Source organism: Trichoplusia ni, chromosome 5 (genome assembly GCF_003590095.1).
Source record: "Trichoplusia ni isolate ovarian cell line Hi5 chromosome 5, tn1, whole genome shotgun sequence".
NCBI lineage: Eukaryota > Metazoa > Arthropoda > Insecta > Lepidoptera > Noctuidae > Trichoplusia > Trichoplusia ni.
The window spans coordinates 18,690,164-18,710,138 of record NC_039482.1 but is presented as its reverse complement, the minus strand read 5'-3'; the positions used below and the strand labels follow the sequence as shown (position 1 = coordinate 18,710,138).

The following is a 19,975-nucleotide window of genomic DNA, read 5'->3' as shown; positions in this document are numbered from 1 at the left end:
GGATTTAAATGCGTTGGTTGACGAGTACCAAATCAATTTGGCGGCGGTGCGTGATTCAAATTCTTCATTTAACATTTACGTAATAAATGTTTGTGGAAATTTATGATGTTTGTACGGGCTTATATCGCTCGGGGGACCTACAAATGTGTTTTATAGTAACGATCATATATATTTTTTTATTGTTGAGAGTATTTCTGTAGGAGCGTTCCGCGAATCGTTTGTTGTGATGAAAGTAATTGAAATTGAGGCGTTGTTTATGATATGTGTTTGGAATGTGTTGATGACGTAATTAAGTATGTTTGTACAGTTCGCTAAGGTAAATTACTTCTTGATGAGAGGTAGGTACATGATGATTAAAATTGAACTTTGACATTTTCGACACGTTTGATGGCTCTCCAAATATGATGCAATGCGTTTGATTACTAGTTCACCTGCAAATTAAAAATATGTATGTATGTATATGCCAATGATGCTGCCATGACTTGAGTTTTGTTACCTATCTACTCGAAAGAAGATGATCAACGCTTTTTTCGGGCTAGCGGGTTGTATAAGAGTCTTACCGTAGCCCCCGTACATAAAGAGAAAATGAAAGAACAGGGGTGGGTTTTAGTCAGTAGCAGTATGACACCTATAGTCAACCCGGAAAAAAACGAGCAACCTGGATTCACCTTTATTTTTTATTTTTGTATATCTTTTCATGCACTGAGGAAATCCATTGTGTCGCGGGGTGGTTCACAAACATTCAAGTGACATGCGCAAAGACACCCCTCAAGACCATCATTCATGGATCATACAAATTATGGGATCTTGGATGCAGACAAACTAAAAAATAAACATAAGGTTATATAATTTCAACGAATCTAGTCGATACGTAAAACAAAAACGGACAGAAACATAACCAATAATATAAAGTGCCATAACTTAACACCGTGAAAAATATCCTGTCAGTTGAATGCGCAGTCACCATCATCGACGCCCCGGGGACCCCATGGATTGATGTGCTCAAAGCCGATGCATATTTTAACACCCGCATGGAATCTTGACGTCAAACGTAACTCACCCTATTTCCTTTGAATTGTAATACATAAATAATAGTCAGTTTACCAACGAGTATCTTACCGGTAAAGGAAATGTTTATATGTACTGAATGGAAGTTTGTGGTAGTTTTAAGTGCAAGATGATACTAAAATGCAAAGATCTAGAGACTAGAAAGAAAAATCTGAAAAGTCTTTTTTTTGTTTAAGTAGCGAAAAAGCACGTAAAGACGTAAATTTCCTGTTTTTTAATTAACAACAAATAAAAAAAAATAGATGATAAGCAACGTTTGGTAAGGTTATAAATATGAAGGACGGTATTTTTTTTTTCAAAAAAACATGTCCTTTTCCTATCACCGGTTTACCTTTTTAAACTTTGTAACTAAAATTAAAAGATATGAAAAAAGGTGTAGACCAATTCTTACAACGCCATAATTTCTTGAAAGTTGTAAAACGGTAATTTAATAGGTTCTCGTAGTTAAACTATGAGCCAATTACTAGAAGCACACATTAATTGCTTGGTAGCTATCTGTAAGCACTTTGGCTGTTCATTTCCTTGTGCAGCAAACAGTCTAGATTGATATGATGACCTAATTACTGGTGTTTTCTTGGCACACATAATGTAAGAAGGGTTTCAAATAAAATATATCAAGATTACTTAGTTGTATTGCGTAGTTAATTAAATGAACACGAAAGGAAAAAACATAAAAAACATTTCTTATTTTTTGCATAAAATAATCCGATAAATATTCATGAGTAAGATATTGTTAAATAAATAATTATGAATCAATCTCACGACAGTTATTATAATCACATAGATCAATACGCTAATAATCAGTCCTAAAGGAAGCACGTCGACGTGAAAAAAATAATTCACAAATAGCGGTTGTCCTCCACAAATTTATCCAATAGAAACGTTAACAGACTCTGTGACAACATTTTACAAAAAAAGACTGTTACCATCACAAAACTATCACCACACCAATTCTTCTAACTACACTCAAAAATTCCATTACACAGATTCCCAAATTACAACCACATATCAGAGCGGAATAAGACGGGAACGAATTTCATAATTAACTATCCGCTTACGTCTGCCTACACCATCTCGTAAGGCGCTTGCATTTCGTTAAGTAATTGAGATTAACGTGCGCCCTTTAATTACGTAAGTTTGCCACAAATAAATATAAATGCAAAAAGGTCGTATGTGTTTTTCAGGACAAACTAGGCTAATGAGGTGTAATGTATTTAAGGATTTGTAATCAAAGGAACATGTAATTATGTTCTACCGTGCATGTTAGCTGTTTCTACGAAGCACGTCGTATTTTCAGGTTTGCTTTTGTGTATGTCTGTTAATAAGTTTCTCTAAGAAGCCGGTAGCGAATTTTGTGATAACGAAGTGTTTTTTAAACAATACATTTCTATCAGGTGACGACAATGTGTGATAACTTTTTTTCTTGTATTTTTTTTAAATTTGAAAGTTTTGCGGTTGTTTCAAAGCATTTTACGGGAATGAAAAATATTTCTAAGAAAACCATTTTCCTGAAATAATAAAATTAAAAATACTCAGTTTGCATTTTTAATGCCGTTCATTAATTAACTAAGCAAAGTAATTACGCAGCTATCTTTCATAGAAAATGCAGGAAAGCTAGCGAAGAAAAACATATTAAACCTAATTATCGCTTGTATGGGTCACGAAAAAAACCTCTTTGGAGCTGATGTAATAAATAATGAAGTTCCAGTTTGGATCTAAATGTTATGACTGTTTTACGACCCTGCCTGTATATTTTGGAAATTGTAGTAACATTTTACCACCACGGTTCATGAAGCAGGCATATTTTTTTCCGGAATCTATTAAACATACATTTTACTTGGTCTATGTGCTAGGTTCATAAATAATGTTATGTATAGGTTTTACAAAATAGGTATAAATAGGTATCATTCGGTCTTACGGACAAATATCAGAGCCTACGTAATATGGTTGCAATTTAGAATTTTGAAATTTTAAAAATATTGTTTCGGTGTTTTTCATGTGCGTATTTTGCTGAAAAAGCCCATAAGTAATTAAATTAGTTAGGTACAAACTCATTTCTATTAGGGACCTACTACTTATCTTTTTGATCCTATGTATTAACAAAACGTGAATTATTTTAAACTAGCTTTTCGCCCGCGGCTTCGCCCGGGTCGAGGTCGGTTATATCGCGTTTCCAAGAGAACTCTTCAAAAGTCCGGGATAAAAACTATCCTATGTTCTTTTTCAAGGTCAACTCTATCTCTGAACCAAATTTCATTAAAAACATTTCAGTGGTTTAGACGTGAAAGCGTAACAGATAAACAGACAGACAGACAGACAGACAGATATACAGAGTTACTTTCGCATTTATAATATTAGTACGGATTCCGAGCGAATGTCAAAGTTCACATAATCCAAAATTCCTGTTCAAATTCTCCAACAAATTATAATTATAATTAATTAAATTATAAAACCGCAGTACTTACATAATTAAGGAAATAGCTACGTTCATTGCTTTTATTGTAATTAACAGTAAAGACAACGGCAAGTTCTCTGTAACTGCTTCTACCAAATTGTAAAGTTTTGGGAAGATGTGTTTGTAAAAGTTTGGCTCTTATACCAAAAGCCAAGGGAACATTTTTGACTTTTATTTTGGCAACAGGTATGGAAAGTGATTCTTTTGAAGTGAGGAATGAATAGTTCAGGTTTGTCCAATGACATCCTACTACTATTATAAAGGCGAAAGTTTGTAAGTATGGATGTATGGATGTATGGATGTTTGTTACTCTTTCACGTAAAAACTACTAAATGGATTTGAATGAAACTTTACCACAATATAGCTTATACATCAGAATAACACATAGGCACAATTTTTGAGGTTTCTAATGTGAGGTCGTAAAAAAACACATTTTTTGCGCTTACATTGCAAACGCTGACTGAATCCTACAAGATAGATAGAAGGCAGATAGATGGATAGAAGGCAGGTATAAATTCTAACTTATATCTTCTCACCACGCGGACGAAGTCGCGGGCAACAGCTAGTATACATATAAAATGTATTACAATACGTTTCATGTAATGATTGTAGTTCGTATTCTGCCTTTGCTATTTAAGTTTTTACTGTCCTTATCAATTCAGTATATTTGAAATATTTATTTGTAAGAGCTTAAATTGAACTACTACAGGGTCACAAACCAATCCAATGGCGCTTCTTGACGGTTCTTCTTAATAAGAATGTTATTTTGGAATCGCGTACTTTCTAATTAAACACTTCTTAAGCGCCTGTTTTACTAGAAATAAATCATTTTTGTAAATTCCTGCTATGTTTTCTTCTTAATCCTTAAAAAACATTAATTTCTACATTCTTGTACAAAAATGGATGCTTACTAGTTTTGAAATTATATCAATTATTTTTGCTTGCTTTTGCTGACAATCAAACCAAGGACCAAGAAAAACGTAATTTAAACTAAATACCTACAACTGGTACATCCTCTTACAAAAAAAAAACTTGCATCATTTAAGACTCATAAACATTTACAGTCAAAATTTATTTTTCTCACTACAAAACCCATTTAAAACAGAACGATATCTAGCCCGGGTCACCATGTGTGCATAAGCTTTTTATTTCTTCTGAACCGCTTTAGAGAATCATAACGCGAGCCCAGCATCGTTCGCCGTATATTCTATAGCCAGTGTTAAGCCAATACGCCAATAATTGCATCGTATTTCTGACTTAACTCTCCAGCTTGCGAGAGCGAAAAGGTTTTGCTTTTAAAAGTTTTATAGAGTTATAGTTGTGGAATATTTTGTATATGGAGTTGCGTCTGTGGGGTAATAATAGAAATAAGAAAGATTGAGAAACATTTTAATTTTGATCGAATTGTTTATTTTGTATCTCGTTTTAGTCATGGAATAACTTCAAGAAGAGAAAACCCGATTATATTTAATTTTATATGTTGATACAGGTCTAAACGGCAGAGGGCTTATTGAGTTGAATTGACTTTTGTCTAAATTGTGATGGATCTATCAGGAACTACCTACCGCAGAACAGACATACTATCCAAAAAACGTCTCAACCGAATCGTTTCAACAACGCTAATTAAAAAAGAAACAGCGTCTTAACTCGAAGCACCCTGAGAACATCAGAAGCTAATGGTTGCCATAATTCGAGCGACCTGGCTATAAACAATCAGTAATTACCAGCATCCAAGGAATTAATGTCCGACGTCGCAATGGTATCATTAAAGTTTTAGCTGTAGATGGCATTATGGGAAAGGGAAATTGTTCAGGATTTTTATGGAGTAACGCCGGGGTCGGAGGATCGAGTGTTGTTGTGTTGACCACTACAGGGCGTCTTGTTCTCTGACGATTTCTGTATTTCACTATTATAACATCTGACAGTTGAGGTTGAATCTGAAAATAGTGAAACGACTTAAACAATAACCATTGAGTCGTGGTTGTTTTACAAGATCATTCAAATAAAGTGATCAAAGATCGCTAGGCTTCGCGAAAATTGAACAGGCACTTCTCCTATACACTACATTTTTAGTATTGTCTAACAAAATCAGAGGATTTTCGCTGATAACTCAGTATAATATTAAAATTTATAGTTATCTACTACTAATATTATGACTAAATAATAAGTTATTTATTTTTCTTATGAATTACACCTTATTTAATTAAAAGTAATAATATTTAAAAATAATAATAAAAAATTTCTGATGCATCCAGAGGCAATTAAAAAAAGTATTTATTAAAAGGTTCTTACATCTCTCGACCACGACCAAACTAAATTAGATAGATACTCATTGCACCGCTACTAAAGTGATATTGGCGGCAACTGTTTACCGAGAACGCAATGTAAACGTCAACTAGACCATTAGCAGAGATAGGAAACAGGTTGTTTAATGTACCTGAGCTAATATTAACCGCCTTGGTACGTCCTGCGGGTGATTTCGCTGTTATTTTTTTATCATAAAATGTAACAACGTTGATTTGATTGATGTGTTTGCGGATATTTTTTAAAAGGAGAAGCAAAAAAATTGTTTTGTGTAATCATCTTTCTGAGGCATTGGGATTAGAAGTGGACTTTTCCTGCCATGTTTTGTCGCAGCCCATACTGGGCTTGACTTATAGTCTCATCCGAATAATTTAACATTTACCTACTAGATTTACATGGAGTGAATATACTGTTCAATTGACCATACTTACTCAATTATTGCACAATACAAATGTCGTATAGTACGACTGATTGTTATAAAAACGGCTAGACCGATTGTGATAAAATTTTAATGTAGTTTCATTTAAATACGTGGGTTTTTAAATGTTTTAAATCTATTAAATTATTTCATTTTCCGTTTAGTAATATAAAAAATAGATAGACCAACTTGCCTTATGTTTCCCTAGATTGATGACAGAGCAACCAAGTACAGCTTCCTTGCCGATGTGGAAGGTGTGGTTGCCTATGGGTCGCTCGAACTGCGGCACGTCAACCAGCTTGCGGTTGACCACGTGTAAATCTGAAAATAAATATAAAGTTTTTTATAACATTTCCGAGAGGTCGAACTGAAAATAGTCGTATTCAAACTCAACTTTAACTTGATGACATCGTAATAGTTTCTTGTCAAAATACATTTTTCTTTCTTTCTTGACAAATATTATTAATATTCCAAACTCACAGTAATTCAGAATATTATGGACCTTATTTTATTTAATTACAACAATATTCCTAAGTGGCTAAGCTATAACCGCATAAGTGATTCGATCACAGGTTCAGCTATGCTTGACGCGGTTGGTCCGTAGATGGGACCATCTTTGTCATAACGAGTTCCTCCGTGTTTCGGAAGGCACGTTAAATTGTGGGTCCCGGCTGTTATTCCTACATCTTTGACAGTCGTTACAGGTAGTCAGAAGCTTGAAAAAGTCTGACAGCCAGTCTAACCAAGGGGTATCGTGTTGCCCAGGTAACTGGGTTAAGGAGGTCAGATAGGCAGTCGCTCCTTGTAAAACACTGGTACTTAGCTGAAACCGGTTGGACTGGTAGCCGACCCCAACATAGTTGGGGAAAAGGCTAGGCCAATGAATATTCCTAAAAAAGAAATATTCTCCAAATTATTCCAGACTACTTTAAGTAACAAAATACCTCCTTGTCCTATTCTCCAATGAATACAGTAAAACGCCTATACCTAATCCTAAAACGTATAAAAGCAGTATTTCCCTAGTTATTCGGTACAATTCCGCCTATTCAAGACAGTCCCAATTTCCCGTACTAACAACACAATAAAACTTAATATTTGGCAGTTGCTCGCCTAGAATTTCGAGTCGTAAAGCCAAAAGTAACTTTTATATGACACAATAGCGTCCTATCTCATTCAGGGGCTAACAACCAAAAATAACCGAAACCACGCGTGGGGTTGGGTTCCAGTATGTGGAACTAGGGGTTTTATGTAAAATATTGTACGAGAAAAATCGTATCGAAAAAAAGTAACTGGTCAAGTCCGACTCGTGAAACTTAGGGTTCAGTCGTCAGTCATATGGAGTAAACCTTTGCTCAGATGTAGGACTAAAATAGTTGACGATATAAGTTGTTTACAGAAAAAAAATTAACGTTTATTTTTTATTAAAGTAAAAATCATTCAAGTATTTTATATTTTTAGTGTTGAGATTTATCATCTAATCTTAGATCAAATAATATAATCAACAGAATAATTGTCTAAAAGAGACAACTATAGGTCAATATGAAAAAATAACTTTGAAAATACATAAATTAAAAAAATCGCTCAATTGACAACAGCGCCGAAAAAAAAAACGCGCAGGTCAAATGAGTATTATGATTTCCATAAACAAAATACAGCAATGCATAATGATGTACCGCTTCCAAACCGGAATACTATCGGCAATCCAACATCCCCGTCATTTGCTTAGTAAGCATACGAGCATGAGTTATTCTCCGCGGAATTAGTATCGATAGCGGGCACATCACTACAACATGATTTATGATGCTTGCCACGAGAAATGTTATGTTGTTAGATACAGGAGTGTAGGCACGGTAATACTGCGTGGTGTAGGCGTAAAATATGCATGCAAACGTGTGTTATAGGACTGTTTCCTACATTTGACATTATCATGCGAAAGGTCAGCCATGTTAGATCGTATGGTCAGATTAATTATAACTGCAGCTGTAGGCGTTTGATGTCGAGTTATTTGGAAACATTAATTAGAAATATTTCAAGAATTTCTCCTGTTTCCAGATACCTTCACAGCGCTGTTGATGTTCTTGTTGCGAGTTTTTGCAATTGTTTTAATCTTATTGGGGAACAACAAAGGGATGGGTTTGAATTTCTAGAAACCTTTTGTTGACAATTTAAATTTAAATGTTTGTTGAATTAACAAACTGCATTTAAAGGCTTGTGTTAAAAGTTTTAACGTCACATATATCGGGATTCATACGCGTAGACAAAAACCAAAATGCATGGTGATAAAGTAATCAACGAATGCTTTCTCTTTTCTTGAAAAAGTCACCATGTTTAACCGCCTACACTCGCACCTCACCCCACGCTTTCTAATCAAAACAGAAAACATGTCGGTCTCCTAAATAAAAGGTAAAAAAAGCCTATTTTAGTTTCGCTTGCAGTAAACCCTTTATCCTAACACTGACATTCAGGGAAGTTTTAACAATCGTACAGCCAAATCAACACGGAACTTGGTCAATTTGACCCGCAATGTGTCATTTTGGTAGGAAATATGCCAACTATTAGGGTTGGCAGTAAATGTTAATAGAATTGTAGCTCTGTTTGTGTTCGAGGGTTGTGACTGAGGTGTTTGTACCGGACTGTATGAATTAATAATTAATTTGTGGCTGGTTCCTCACACGTGTAGGGTTTAGTTTGTAATAATCGATAGGAAGCGGTTCAGTGTAAAGAGTATATAAATTTTACTAATAGAATTAAAAATGTAAGGTTTTTTTTTTGCTGTAACATAAAAGTGTATGATGTAATTAAAAAAAAATATTTTCATTTATTTGTTAAAATTTTCTTAAATAAACTGCGATATTGCTGACCATGAATTTAAATATTACAAAATGCACGTGTAAAAATCTCTTTCAAATCAAGTCCTGGGTAACGTTCTTTCAGTTAAATTTATGTCATTTTTCCGAACTTCAGCTAGTCAATAAACCTCTACTGAAGCCTAAAATCACTAAAATTACATTACAAAATACGTATCGAACTATAAACGTTCGCCGACGTAGACAGCGATCGATCGAAGGATACGAGCGGTGCATTCTTACCGCCTTAAATATTCATGTATGGGCACAGCTGTGTGCGGCACACCCATTAGCGGCTGTTAAATATGTACGTCATAATTATTGTCTATTATGTAGTTGACGTTTTGTTTAGATAAAAGATCTGTTGTCTATGATGTTTTGACGTTTAAAGTTGTGCGTCTCTACAATCAATTTTGGTACCGCTGATAAAATTGTGTCTTCCTTTTTCCATCTCTGTCTAAGATTTGTAGTCACTCGCGCCCCAGAGATGTGAGAAAGCTCAGGAGGGCCATGAGGGCCGTAGCCTGCCGAATGACCTTGACTGGCTTCCAAAAGGTTTATTGCGGCCTTAATTCACAAAGGGCAAAAGATGGAACTATTGTAGGTTATAATTATTAAAAGTCTTGCTCTCCTTGCTGCTCAACTCAAATCAGGAGAAGTCATTTCATCATTGGCCTAGCCTTTTCCCAACTATGTTGGGGTCGGCTTCTAGTCCATCAGAAGTCATCTGATGGTTACTTAGCCAAAAAAGAGTTGTAAAAATGAACGTGTCATTTCATTTACATTCACTTACTTAATTAAACTTATCAGGAGTCTAAGATAATATGAGAATGGGAGACATATAAAACTCACCACTTCAGTCAATGTGACATGCATTGTAAGCCCACTAATCTACGTAATCATTATTCTTTAGACCTCACTATCATTAGTCTTCCAATCATTTATACATTGATGTAATTTAAAAGTATTCTATAATGTTAACTCAACGCCATCTAGTCTCGGAATAAGCAAAGCTTTTATTATGATTAATAGACAACTATAAACACACCACATATTTCTAAGTACTCACATTTAAAGACAAATATTTGTCATGGGTGGGAATCGAAAGCACGATCTCTAGCATAGGAGTTACTGGCACAAACCAATAGATCAAATAATTGCTTATCTACTAGGAGTCTGTGTGCAATAGACTTCTAATACATTAAAAATACCTCCACATTCCTGGCCACAAAAAAAAAATCAACCACATTCGCAAATCGAGATTAATTCAAATAAAATTAAATCATTCATTTTAGAGTTATTAAAAATACTTCAGATACTTCTATTAAAAACCAGATCACCATAAAAGTAACCTTTAGAAGTGGAGCGGTCCCACAATTTTATTAAAACCTCATTACGAGTTAATGTTAGCACTAAAGATAATTACAGGAATCGTGAGCATATAACCTCATTTCTTTAATTGCGGCTCGATATTGATCCTATCTTACATTGCTAACTTGGTAAACGGTTATAGCTCAAAGAAAATTTGCTGAAATAAGTATTTCTAGAAAATATATTGACTGACCTAAGCCCTAGCCCAGAACTGGGATAGCATAAAATGACAATAACATGTTTACATTTTGCATTAAAACCCGGTTTTATTTACAATTATCAGAATAAATACAAGGCCAAAATTTCGCCCAAAATACAGTTACATTAAAATTCAGCAAGATTTAAATTAAATATTAATGAAATTAAAAGTTTCCCATGTAACATCGGTGTTCAGGAGATTGCATTGTCCAAGTTCATTTTACGTTGAGCTTTCCCTCCCCTCTTTTCCCTAACAAATGCTGGTGATACAAGGGATGGATTTTAAGCCGTGGAGCTCTTGTTATACTGGTGATTGAAGTCGACCCGAGGGTAAACAATTAGCGAAAGTTAAACATAGATTCGGCCCAAACTCAATGTATGGGGCAGTCCCTCATTTACACTAGAGATTGTGAATTATAGATAGCAGGTTTTCGTTTTCGTTTTTATTAAATAGAATCTGCAAAAATGTGCTTTTGATTACTTGTGAAACATTTTTAATATCCGTTTTTGCTCGATATAAACTTTGAAGCATCCACATGAAATATGAAGAGAAATTTCACATCAAACATGAAGAGCTCAATCCAAACAATAAAAAAGCACCAACAATTAGGATACTACATAAACAGGAATATTCAGTTAATAACGGAATAATCCGATTCAGTGCAATTTCAAATTGCACGCTCAATACTAAATTCAGAGTCACGAGTCGCATTCCCCAGACAGTGACAATTTCGAGCTGACCAATTAGGTTGTCATATAGCCTCGGAACGTTCATAATTATCAATGGAACTACTAAATAGATTTATGGAATAAACAATTAATCATATGGGAGGATTCGTTAGGTCTGTATGAAGGATTGCAACGCTTTGCCATACACCGACATGAAAATGCGGATGACGTAGCACGAGAGTCTGATACTACCCATTTCCTCCCCCCAGGGAGTGAGTGTCCATGAGGGTTTCCAGGCCTTAACAAAAAAAAAGGACTTTTGAAGTCACCGTGGTGGTCACCAAGGAAGTACCGTGTTAGCTGCTTCCAGCCGGTCGATCCTTGGAAAAGGCCTATTTTCAACAGTGGATAGCCTATGGCTGCTGAGGTGATAAAGGGGAGGGTAGATATTGAGGGTTCACCAGGTTGTCGTGTGTTGTTGGTATGGTTTTATTAGATCTATAGAAATGAAAATGTTTTTGTAAACCGATAAAACGATTAATTTAACTCACGCGATACAGATTACACGATTCTATTAGTTATGCTATCGATACGTATCCCTAGTGAAAACCAAGCCTATTACTATTTTTCAAGGAACTGATCTGGAAAATTACACCTGTTCTACCTACCGTTATAAAAACAAAACATAACCATTTTACGTACATAACATACCACAAACGTACGCTCCTGATTTTAAACATTTTTAAACCATCATCGAGCCTAAATCGTCGCTATTGTTAAGGTTCTTAGGTATCTTTCAGCTTTCAGGTCCTCACTAGTTTCAAGATTTTATCGCCTCTATCTGACACAGATTCCTGATCACTTTTACCACGTCAACTTACCTTTCTCAATTTAATTTCCTTACATAAAGTAGAACGATTTAAATTAAAATTGTAACATAATTGAGTCTTAGCTACCTTCGCATTGTGCCGGTGTTCGCAAAGTCACGCCACATTTATACGTTTCCATTATACTACACCACTAATGTATTTTAAGACAAGTTTGAAAAATAAAATGTCGTGGTAGCCTTATGGCTATATGCATGATTTTTTATGACGGACGAACAGGTGAAATCCCAAAGCAGGTAAAGTACCAATGTGATTTTTAAAAATGTTAAAAATCTAATATGTTAATGCTTTTTTATTTATTCTAAAACATCGTGAGGAAACCTAGATTTCAAATGTTGGGATCGGAAATTGGGATGCCGTGAGACGCCTAGATGCTGCTAGATATTATTACTTCACAAAAACTGGTGCAGACCAGTGAATATTTGAATTCTTTGGAAACATTGTGATAGTCTTGTAGCATTTTTGTTTTTTCTTGTAGAATAATTATTTATATAGCGGGATGCTATTTTAATATGTCAGACTGGTGATTTGAACCCGCCTTGTAATGTTTACTGCTAGTAACACATTCCAATTTTGCTCTGTGATGCTCATCATTCCCATAACCATTTAGTATGTTGTAGTCGACTCCCAGTCTGACCAGATTTGAGTATCAGTGTTATCAAGACTACATCAACACATGACTATTTCTTTTTTAATTAGTATCTCGTTAAGCCGTTATGTTTTCTTCAAGACCTCAAGAAATCAAACCTCATTGTTGAAAAATGAACGCCAAAGTATCTATAAAAAGACACACCGACATACGAACACATATATTTACAGGACTACATTTGTTGAACGGAAACAAACCAAGCTAAACCGTGTCTGCCTCTGGCCGTCACCAAACCAGCCAGTATTAAAACCTCCACACAAATAATTGCTCGAAACGGCATAAACATTCAACTTTTAGGTTATTTTGCAAATTAAAATTTAGTACGAATTTTAATGTGAATTGGTACAATCGGCCACAAAAACGAGGAGCGTTTACGATTCTTTTTACTACCGAGTCATATTTGAATAAAATTACGCATCAGTATTCTGACAAAGAAATAATTACGCTAGATCTACTAAAAATACAATGTTGTAAAGTTACAACTTAATGCAAATTGAAATAACTCTTAATTAAGAAAAAGTGGAAACAAAATACGCAATCACTTTTTTTTCGCACTAAAGAATTAAGAATTTCATGACAAAAATTCAAGCGACATGCACAAAAATACACTCAGACCAGACAACAAAAAACGTGTGACCTACATGAGGATCGAACCCGCGACACGTCACCTTCTCCACGTAACCCCAAACATTCGGCTATCCGTACAATCAAAACTTAAATCACTTGAATTTTTTGACATCTTACTTTGACGTGAGTAATCAAGCATTTGTATTATTTTCCTTATTTCAACAGCAACAAATATTATGTAACTGTTCAAAACTTTTTGATAAAACTTGTGCCGTTGCCTGTATTTCGTATCATTGGATATTTATCGGTACTTTTGTATGCGTGATTAATGGTACTACGGTGTTTATTTTCGATGTTTTTGCTTCACGTTAATTTTAGTATTTACAGACTCTGCTATTTATTTCAATGTCCATTAATTTATAGTGTTAATTACATTGAGTTCGTTGGTTTGTGTGATAAATGTTATGTTTTTCAAGATGAGTTCTTTACATTTTTTTATCTAGCTTACTCTGTGTCACTGTCTGGCAAAATCCTCTGCCTGGCAAAGGCCTCTCCAAAATCCTTCCACGATTTTCTATCTTGGACCAAATGAAACTAGCCCAAAATGATGAATAGGATAAATATAATATATTTATTTGAATAATAACAATGTTTAAAATGTCTGCGTATGATTTAAATAAACAGCTGAAGTCCATTCGATTATAGTATTACGTCAGAAACATACAAATGTATTGATGGTATATATAGCATCACATACACATCGACTGACCTTGTAGTCATTTTTTCCTTTTTATAGCATATGGAATTTAATACTTTAATCTATTTTACTTTAGTATTTAAAATTGGTCGGACACGAATTACTTTTTTATCATGTCTTATATTTACAAAAAAAATAACAAAATTAAGACCAGTATACACCCTTCACTGTTTCTCAAAAATCTAGTCTCCATAATTAATTACCCACACTAACTATCAGAGTTTAAAAACAAAAAGATAAATAATAATATTATGAAAGAACTTAAGTCCAGGAGCATAGCAGAAGAACGCCGGTAAACCCTACTTGACCCGGCCAAGTGTGTTGGATGCAAACCTTATTACCGTGTTTAATCCTCTTATGAAGACTGCCCCACCTCTTAACCCCCACCCTCCTCCCAACACCCCTCCCGCGAGACGCGAGGATCTTGTATTTTTAATGTGAAAAGTGTTTTTGTTTAGAATTTACATCAATTAGGGATCGTACGTGGCTCTAAGGTATTTAGATAGATTTATCTTTAAACTTTTAGGTACTTTGGTGTACTTAGGTGAGAGTTTACGTACGTGCTTTGGTTTTTGATCGGTATGTGGTAATTAATTATGGAATTATAATAATGGTCAGACATATTACTTTTTCTGGTAACTTGAATTTATATTTTAGTCAGGTGAATGCATTCTGGTGAGTTGCTTCGCAATTGTATGTAAAATAAATTTATATGATCATATCGATCATATAAATTTATTTTAAATATACATCTGCCAAAACTGGTCTAGTTACTTATTACAATTGCCTTTTGTTTGTAGCAAAAGTTAAATAAAAACACTCACTAACTGACATTTAATTTTTCATCTACATATTATATCAACTTTGAATGGTTTATGATTTCACATAATCTAAATACAATTTTACAGTTTGGAACAATTAAATATAAACAAATACATTAAACAAAAATTAAAACATAAATACAAATACAAATACAAATACAAAGTCTTTATTCGTAGAACATAGGTAGAGGTGACATATTCACCGCGTTCTAATTACCCACATAAAATTGAAGGTTAAATAAATTCCTTAAATAAAATAAGCCCTCATACAAAACCACAAAGCAAGTAGTTTTATGTATCTAATTTCATCAGCAAACAACCAGCTTATTCCCAAATTACAAAACGGCCAAACTAAAAGTAAATACACACAAATTACTAATAGTCCAGTCAAAATAGACATTTGACTTAGCCAAAATTCGCATAGAGCTGAAAATTGGCGGAGACGTTAAATACATAATTATAAAGAAAATATCAAAAGTCCCCTTCGATCCCACTTCTGCAAAAAAAAAAATTCAAGGTCAAACATGCAAAATTAAGGTTTTTTCCATTTTTCTCCAAAACGGTAAGTTTTATCGTAAAATAATACAGACAAAAGTTGTAGATCATACAATTCTCTACAAAAATGGTTCAGTCACTTTTTCTCTTACGACTCACCATTCGTGAGATATTGCGGTTTTAATCATTAATATTTTACATAAATGCATATTTTACGTAATATGCACAAATTTCCGCACCACCTATGGGGTAATGTACTCGGCGCATTTTTTTTAACGTGGTTTCCCCAGTAGGTATAGTCCACGATCTATTTTAATAAAGAAAATTTGATCAGATTGTATCCTATTGATTGAAAAAATGGTAATATTGCAAGTGATCTTCTCAATGTTAAGTATTATATTAGATAATTGTCTAATTCTACGTCGAATATTATTTCTTCGTCTTCATTTTCTTCTTCTTGCAGAATTTCTGTTCGCTGTTCTAAGAAAAGAGATGCATCAATTGTCTCTTCATTAATATCAGAAATATTTTCATCTGACGTGTTTGTTTCAATATTGGAGCAAGTCTGACCTTGACAATTGATGCATACTGGCGAACAAAATAATCCCACTTTTTGACAGCCACAGTTTTTACTACAATCCGTCTTACATTTACAAAAAATAGTATTAAGCAGTTTTTCTGGAGCAGGCGGGAGTAGAGTTTGAATTGGTTCCAAATAATTGTCTATTAATTTCCAACCCCATCCTTCTGGGTCCAGCTCATTGCCTAGCCACACTTGAACTTGATAATACACACGATACAAGTGTTGGAAGGCAGAAGCAGATGTTGGAGGCAGACAAGACAACTGTACTGTTTTATTGTTCCATGCAGATTTTATAAACCTCAAATATCTATATTTGTCTATGGAATCAATTTTTTTTGGAGCACCATACATTGCAAGAAGAATCTGTATAAGACGTTTTGATCCAAATCGTCGATGAAAAAAAACTGATAAACCCAATTGCAATCTTGATTTGAAAGACCTAGGTCGAACAGCAGTAATTATACAGTGGCTGATAGTTGTACATATTAATTTTAGATGATCTAATTTAAATCGTCGATTTTTTAAAATTACCTGCTCCAAAAAATAAGTCAATGACTCTGGAATATCGCTGTCAATATTTTCAAACATTTGACTCGGCGGGGGATAATTATCATTATTAATCACTACAGATTGAATATCCTCTCGAATAATTGCTGCGGCAGCTTTCAGTATTCTTAATCGTTCTTCGTTTATATTTTGTTTTTTATTTTCATACCAAGCTTTATTGAGAATATCGTACTGATTGTCAATAAAACAGATAATTGTTAAACTCCCTTTTTTCTCAGTTATAATAATTTTATCACCATACTTTAACTTTAATCTTCTTTTAATTGTTTTATTATCTATAGTTGGATTTTTGCTTATGTCTTTTAATTCTTGCAATGAAAATTGACAATCATCACTATTTTCAATGTATTGAAATATTCCCTCCATCGCCAAGTTCACTGAATCATCTTCGGGACGTCCGACTTTACATTTTGTAGTAGGCCTCAGAAATATATTATAACAATTATTGTGGTACTTAGCTTCAGCAGCAACTAAGTCAAATTCATACTCAATGCGGGCAATAACAGCTTTTGCTACGTCATCAGAACGAGTCCGAGCTACCTTTAAAATGGAATCTTTAAATTCAAGTGTAGATACATTATATATTTTACGACGAACATTTTGCGCTTTCTTCTTTTCAGCTTCTTCATTTGCTTCGTCGCCGCAAAATAAACAATATCTTTTAAAGTTGAAATCTGGCTCACTTACTCGTGCTCTAGTATGAGGTGGACTTATCGTGGATGTACTACCTTGTTCTGTCTCGCGCTGTCTTTTAGCTGAAACAATACTACTCTTTCGAGTGTACATTTTACGACACTGCACGTGGACTGTCACAGATTGCTTGTCTTTCAAGTATTCAAAAAACTTATCATTTCTTTCAACACTTGCATCAATCAAAGTCTTCATTCCACGATCCACAACAACAACTTCACTTTCTTCCAAAGGTTTATCACAAATGAAACAAACTTCTGACATTTTGTTAAAATTATTTAACAGCACAAATTAAAATCGAAAATATTACCAAAAAGCAAGTCTGCTCACGTTACCGACGAAGGGAATTAGGGACTGACTGTATAGTCTATTATTTTAAAATATTCATTCAATTTAAACAAGTTTTATATTGTGTATAACACAAACCAATAATTTCTTATTTTCATTTATATTGAACGTCCGATGACGCGTACAGGCTGCATTTTAGTGCATATTATGTAAAATATGAATTTTCTAATGATTAAAACCGCGATATCTCACGAATGGTGAGTCTTAAGAGAAAAAGTGACTGAACCATTTTTGTAGAGAATTGTATGATCTACAACTTTTGTCTGTATTATTTTACGATAAAACTTACCGTTTTGGAGAAAAATGGAAAAAACCTTAATTTTGCATGTTTGACCTTGAATATTTTTTTTTGCAGAAGTGGGATCGATGGGGACTTTTGATATTTTCTTTATAATGATGTATTTAACGTCTCTGCCAATTTTCAGCTCTATGCGAATTTTGGCTAAGTTATGACTTTATTTTGTTTATTTTGACTGGACTATAACAGAACAGCCTCTAATTGTTTATCCTACCACCCTTTCATTTACCATGAGTGGAGGAAATGAGAGCTCTGGTTCTCTTCATGATACGTGATCAGGATTCAAATGTGCCACTCAGGGATCGAATGGGGAGGTAATTGAAAAATCGTTTGAGAAAAAACCTTTCGATTCTTGCTTGGAAAGTGGCTGATTTCATATTTGTTCCCGATGGGTTTCAGGTGATAATGCTGTTACTTTTTTTCCTGGTTATGATTATGTTGTTTTGTGTAGTTTATTTTGGATCAAAGGGAAATCATGATTTCTGAAACCTTTTTTTCCCACGAATAATGAGGTCAAGGGTATTGGTGGAAATTGCAAATGAAAAGAGAGGTCTGTGCCCAATAGTAGGATGCCAATGGTTATGGTATTGCGATAATAATTAGAATGCGAAAAAACATTAAAAGTGTATTTTTGCCAAAAGATCTAAATTCAATGTTTGACTGATTTAATACCTGAATCAATACAAAAGATGAAACTTATAGGCAACGTTCAAGTCAAATCTGCACTTCAAAATTATATCTACACACTAATAAAATTTGATCACATGATTAAATAACATGGGGAATAATAACAATTATTTGCGAACCCACGGTCCATGAACTGTAAAACAATCAATAACTCTCGTATAATTAAATGGCCGGGTTAATTAGATACAAATTGTATCATATTATGATAACGATCGCTTAATATAATAATAATAATTATCTATAAGATAATGATGGTATATTATACATTGTTCACGTTGCATAGTTGGCGTGTGTTAAGTAATATGAGACCGAGTTTTGGGTTACAAGCGTCAGCGTAGGAATTTGAAAAAAAAAAAACTAAAAAATTAAGGTAAATTAACAGATAACTTAATAGAGCGTAGGTATTGTATTTGTTTTGTGAATAAAAATAAAAATAATATATATAATAAATAAATAAGAATAAAATCAGTTTAGTCGTTCTTGAGAAGTAATACTACAAATATGGTAAACACGAAAGTTGGTATGTATAGATATTTGTTTCTTTTGCACGCAAAATCAACTAAATGGACTTAGACGAAACTTGTTACACATAGATTTTATGTAACCGTACTATGATTTCAGATGTTTTGTAGCGGGCGGACCCATAGGCTACAGTTAGTTACAAGTTTAAAAACAAAAAAGACTTCTGGTGTTGTGAAGGCTTCCCTTCCTTCTGGCTTTTAAATAATTTTGGTATATTCCAATACAAAGCTCCAGTCACGTAATGTAGTCATGCCCGCTAAATAGATTAAAGATGAGTAGGACATATTAATTAAGTTTATTAGCGATGTAATGTACTTATAGTAATAGTGGTTCCACTAAGTGTTGAAACTAAGTAATTGGATATCAACTACTACAAAAAACCTCATAGATGTGTGTTTTATTCTTTTTCCGGAGGATACATCAAATATGGTGTATAATGTTTAAGGTACAAAACTCACGTTATACAAGCTCTACGATCAATATGCTACGCCGTAGCAGTGTAGTCAGCCTTGCTACTCGCTGCCACTTATATTTCAGTACAATCTCCTTTTGTATTTTAACACCATAAGCTTATTATAATAATTATTGTGTAACCTTACTACGCCACTTTGTAAAAAACCTTTCGCTTGCATAAAAAGACTGAAAGAAAAAATAATTGATTGCTTCAATGTTTTGCAATTTTGAAAATGTCACCTCCAGTAATTTATACCTCTGTTTTTGTTCATTCAATAGATATTATTGTGTGCTGTCCGAGTGTACAATTTATGTGGGATGT

At 33.9% G+C, this 19,975-nt stretch overlaps 1 protein-coding gene across 1 annotated transcript in view; it reads right to left on the bottom strand.

Annotated features, from left to right (window-relative positions):
- Positions 1 to 19,975, bottom strand: part of LOC113494097 (neurotrimin-like) — a 155,182-nt gene that overhangs the window by 22,863 nt on the left and 112,344 nt on the right. Inside the window, exon 3 of the mRNA XM_026872244.1 lies at positions 6,439 to 6,566. Coding sequence (XP_026728045.1) covers positions 6,439 to 6,566 — 128 coding nt within the window. The remainder of the gene's footprint in view (positions 1 to 6,438; positions 6,567 to 19,975) is intronic.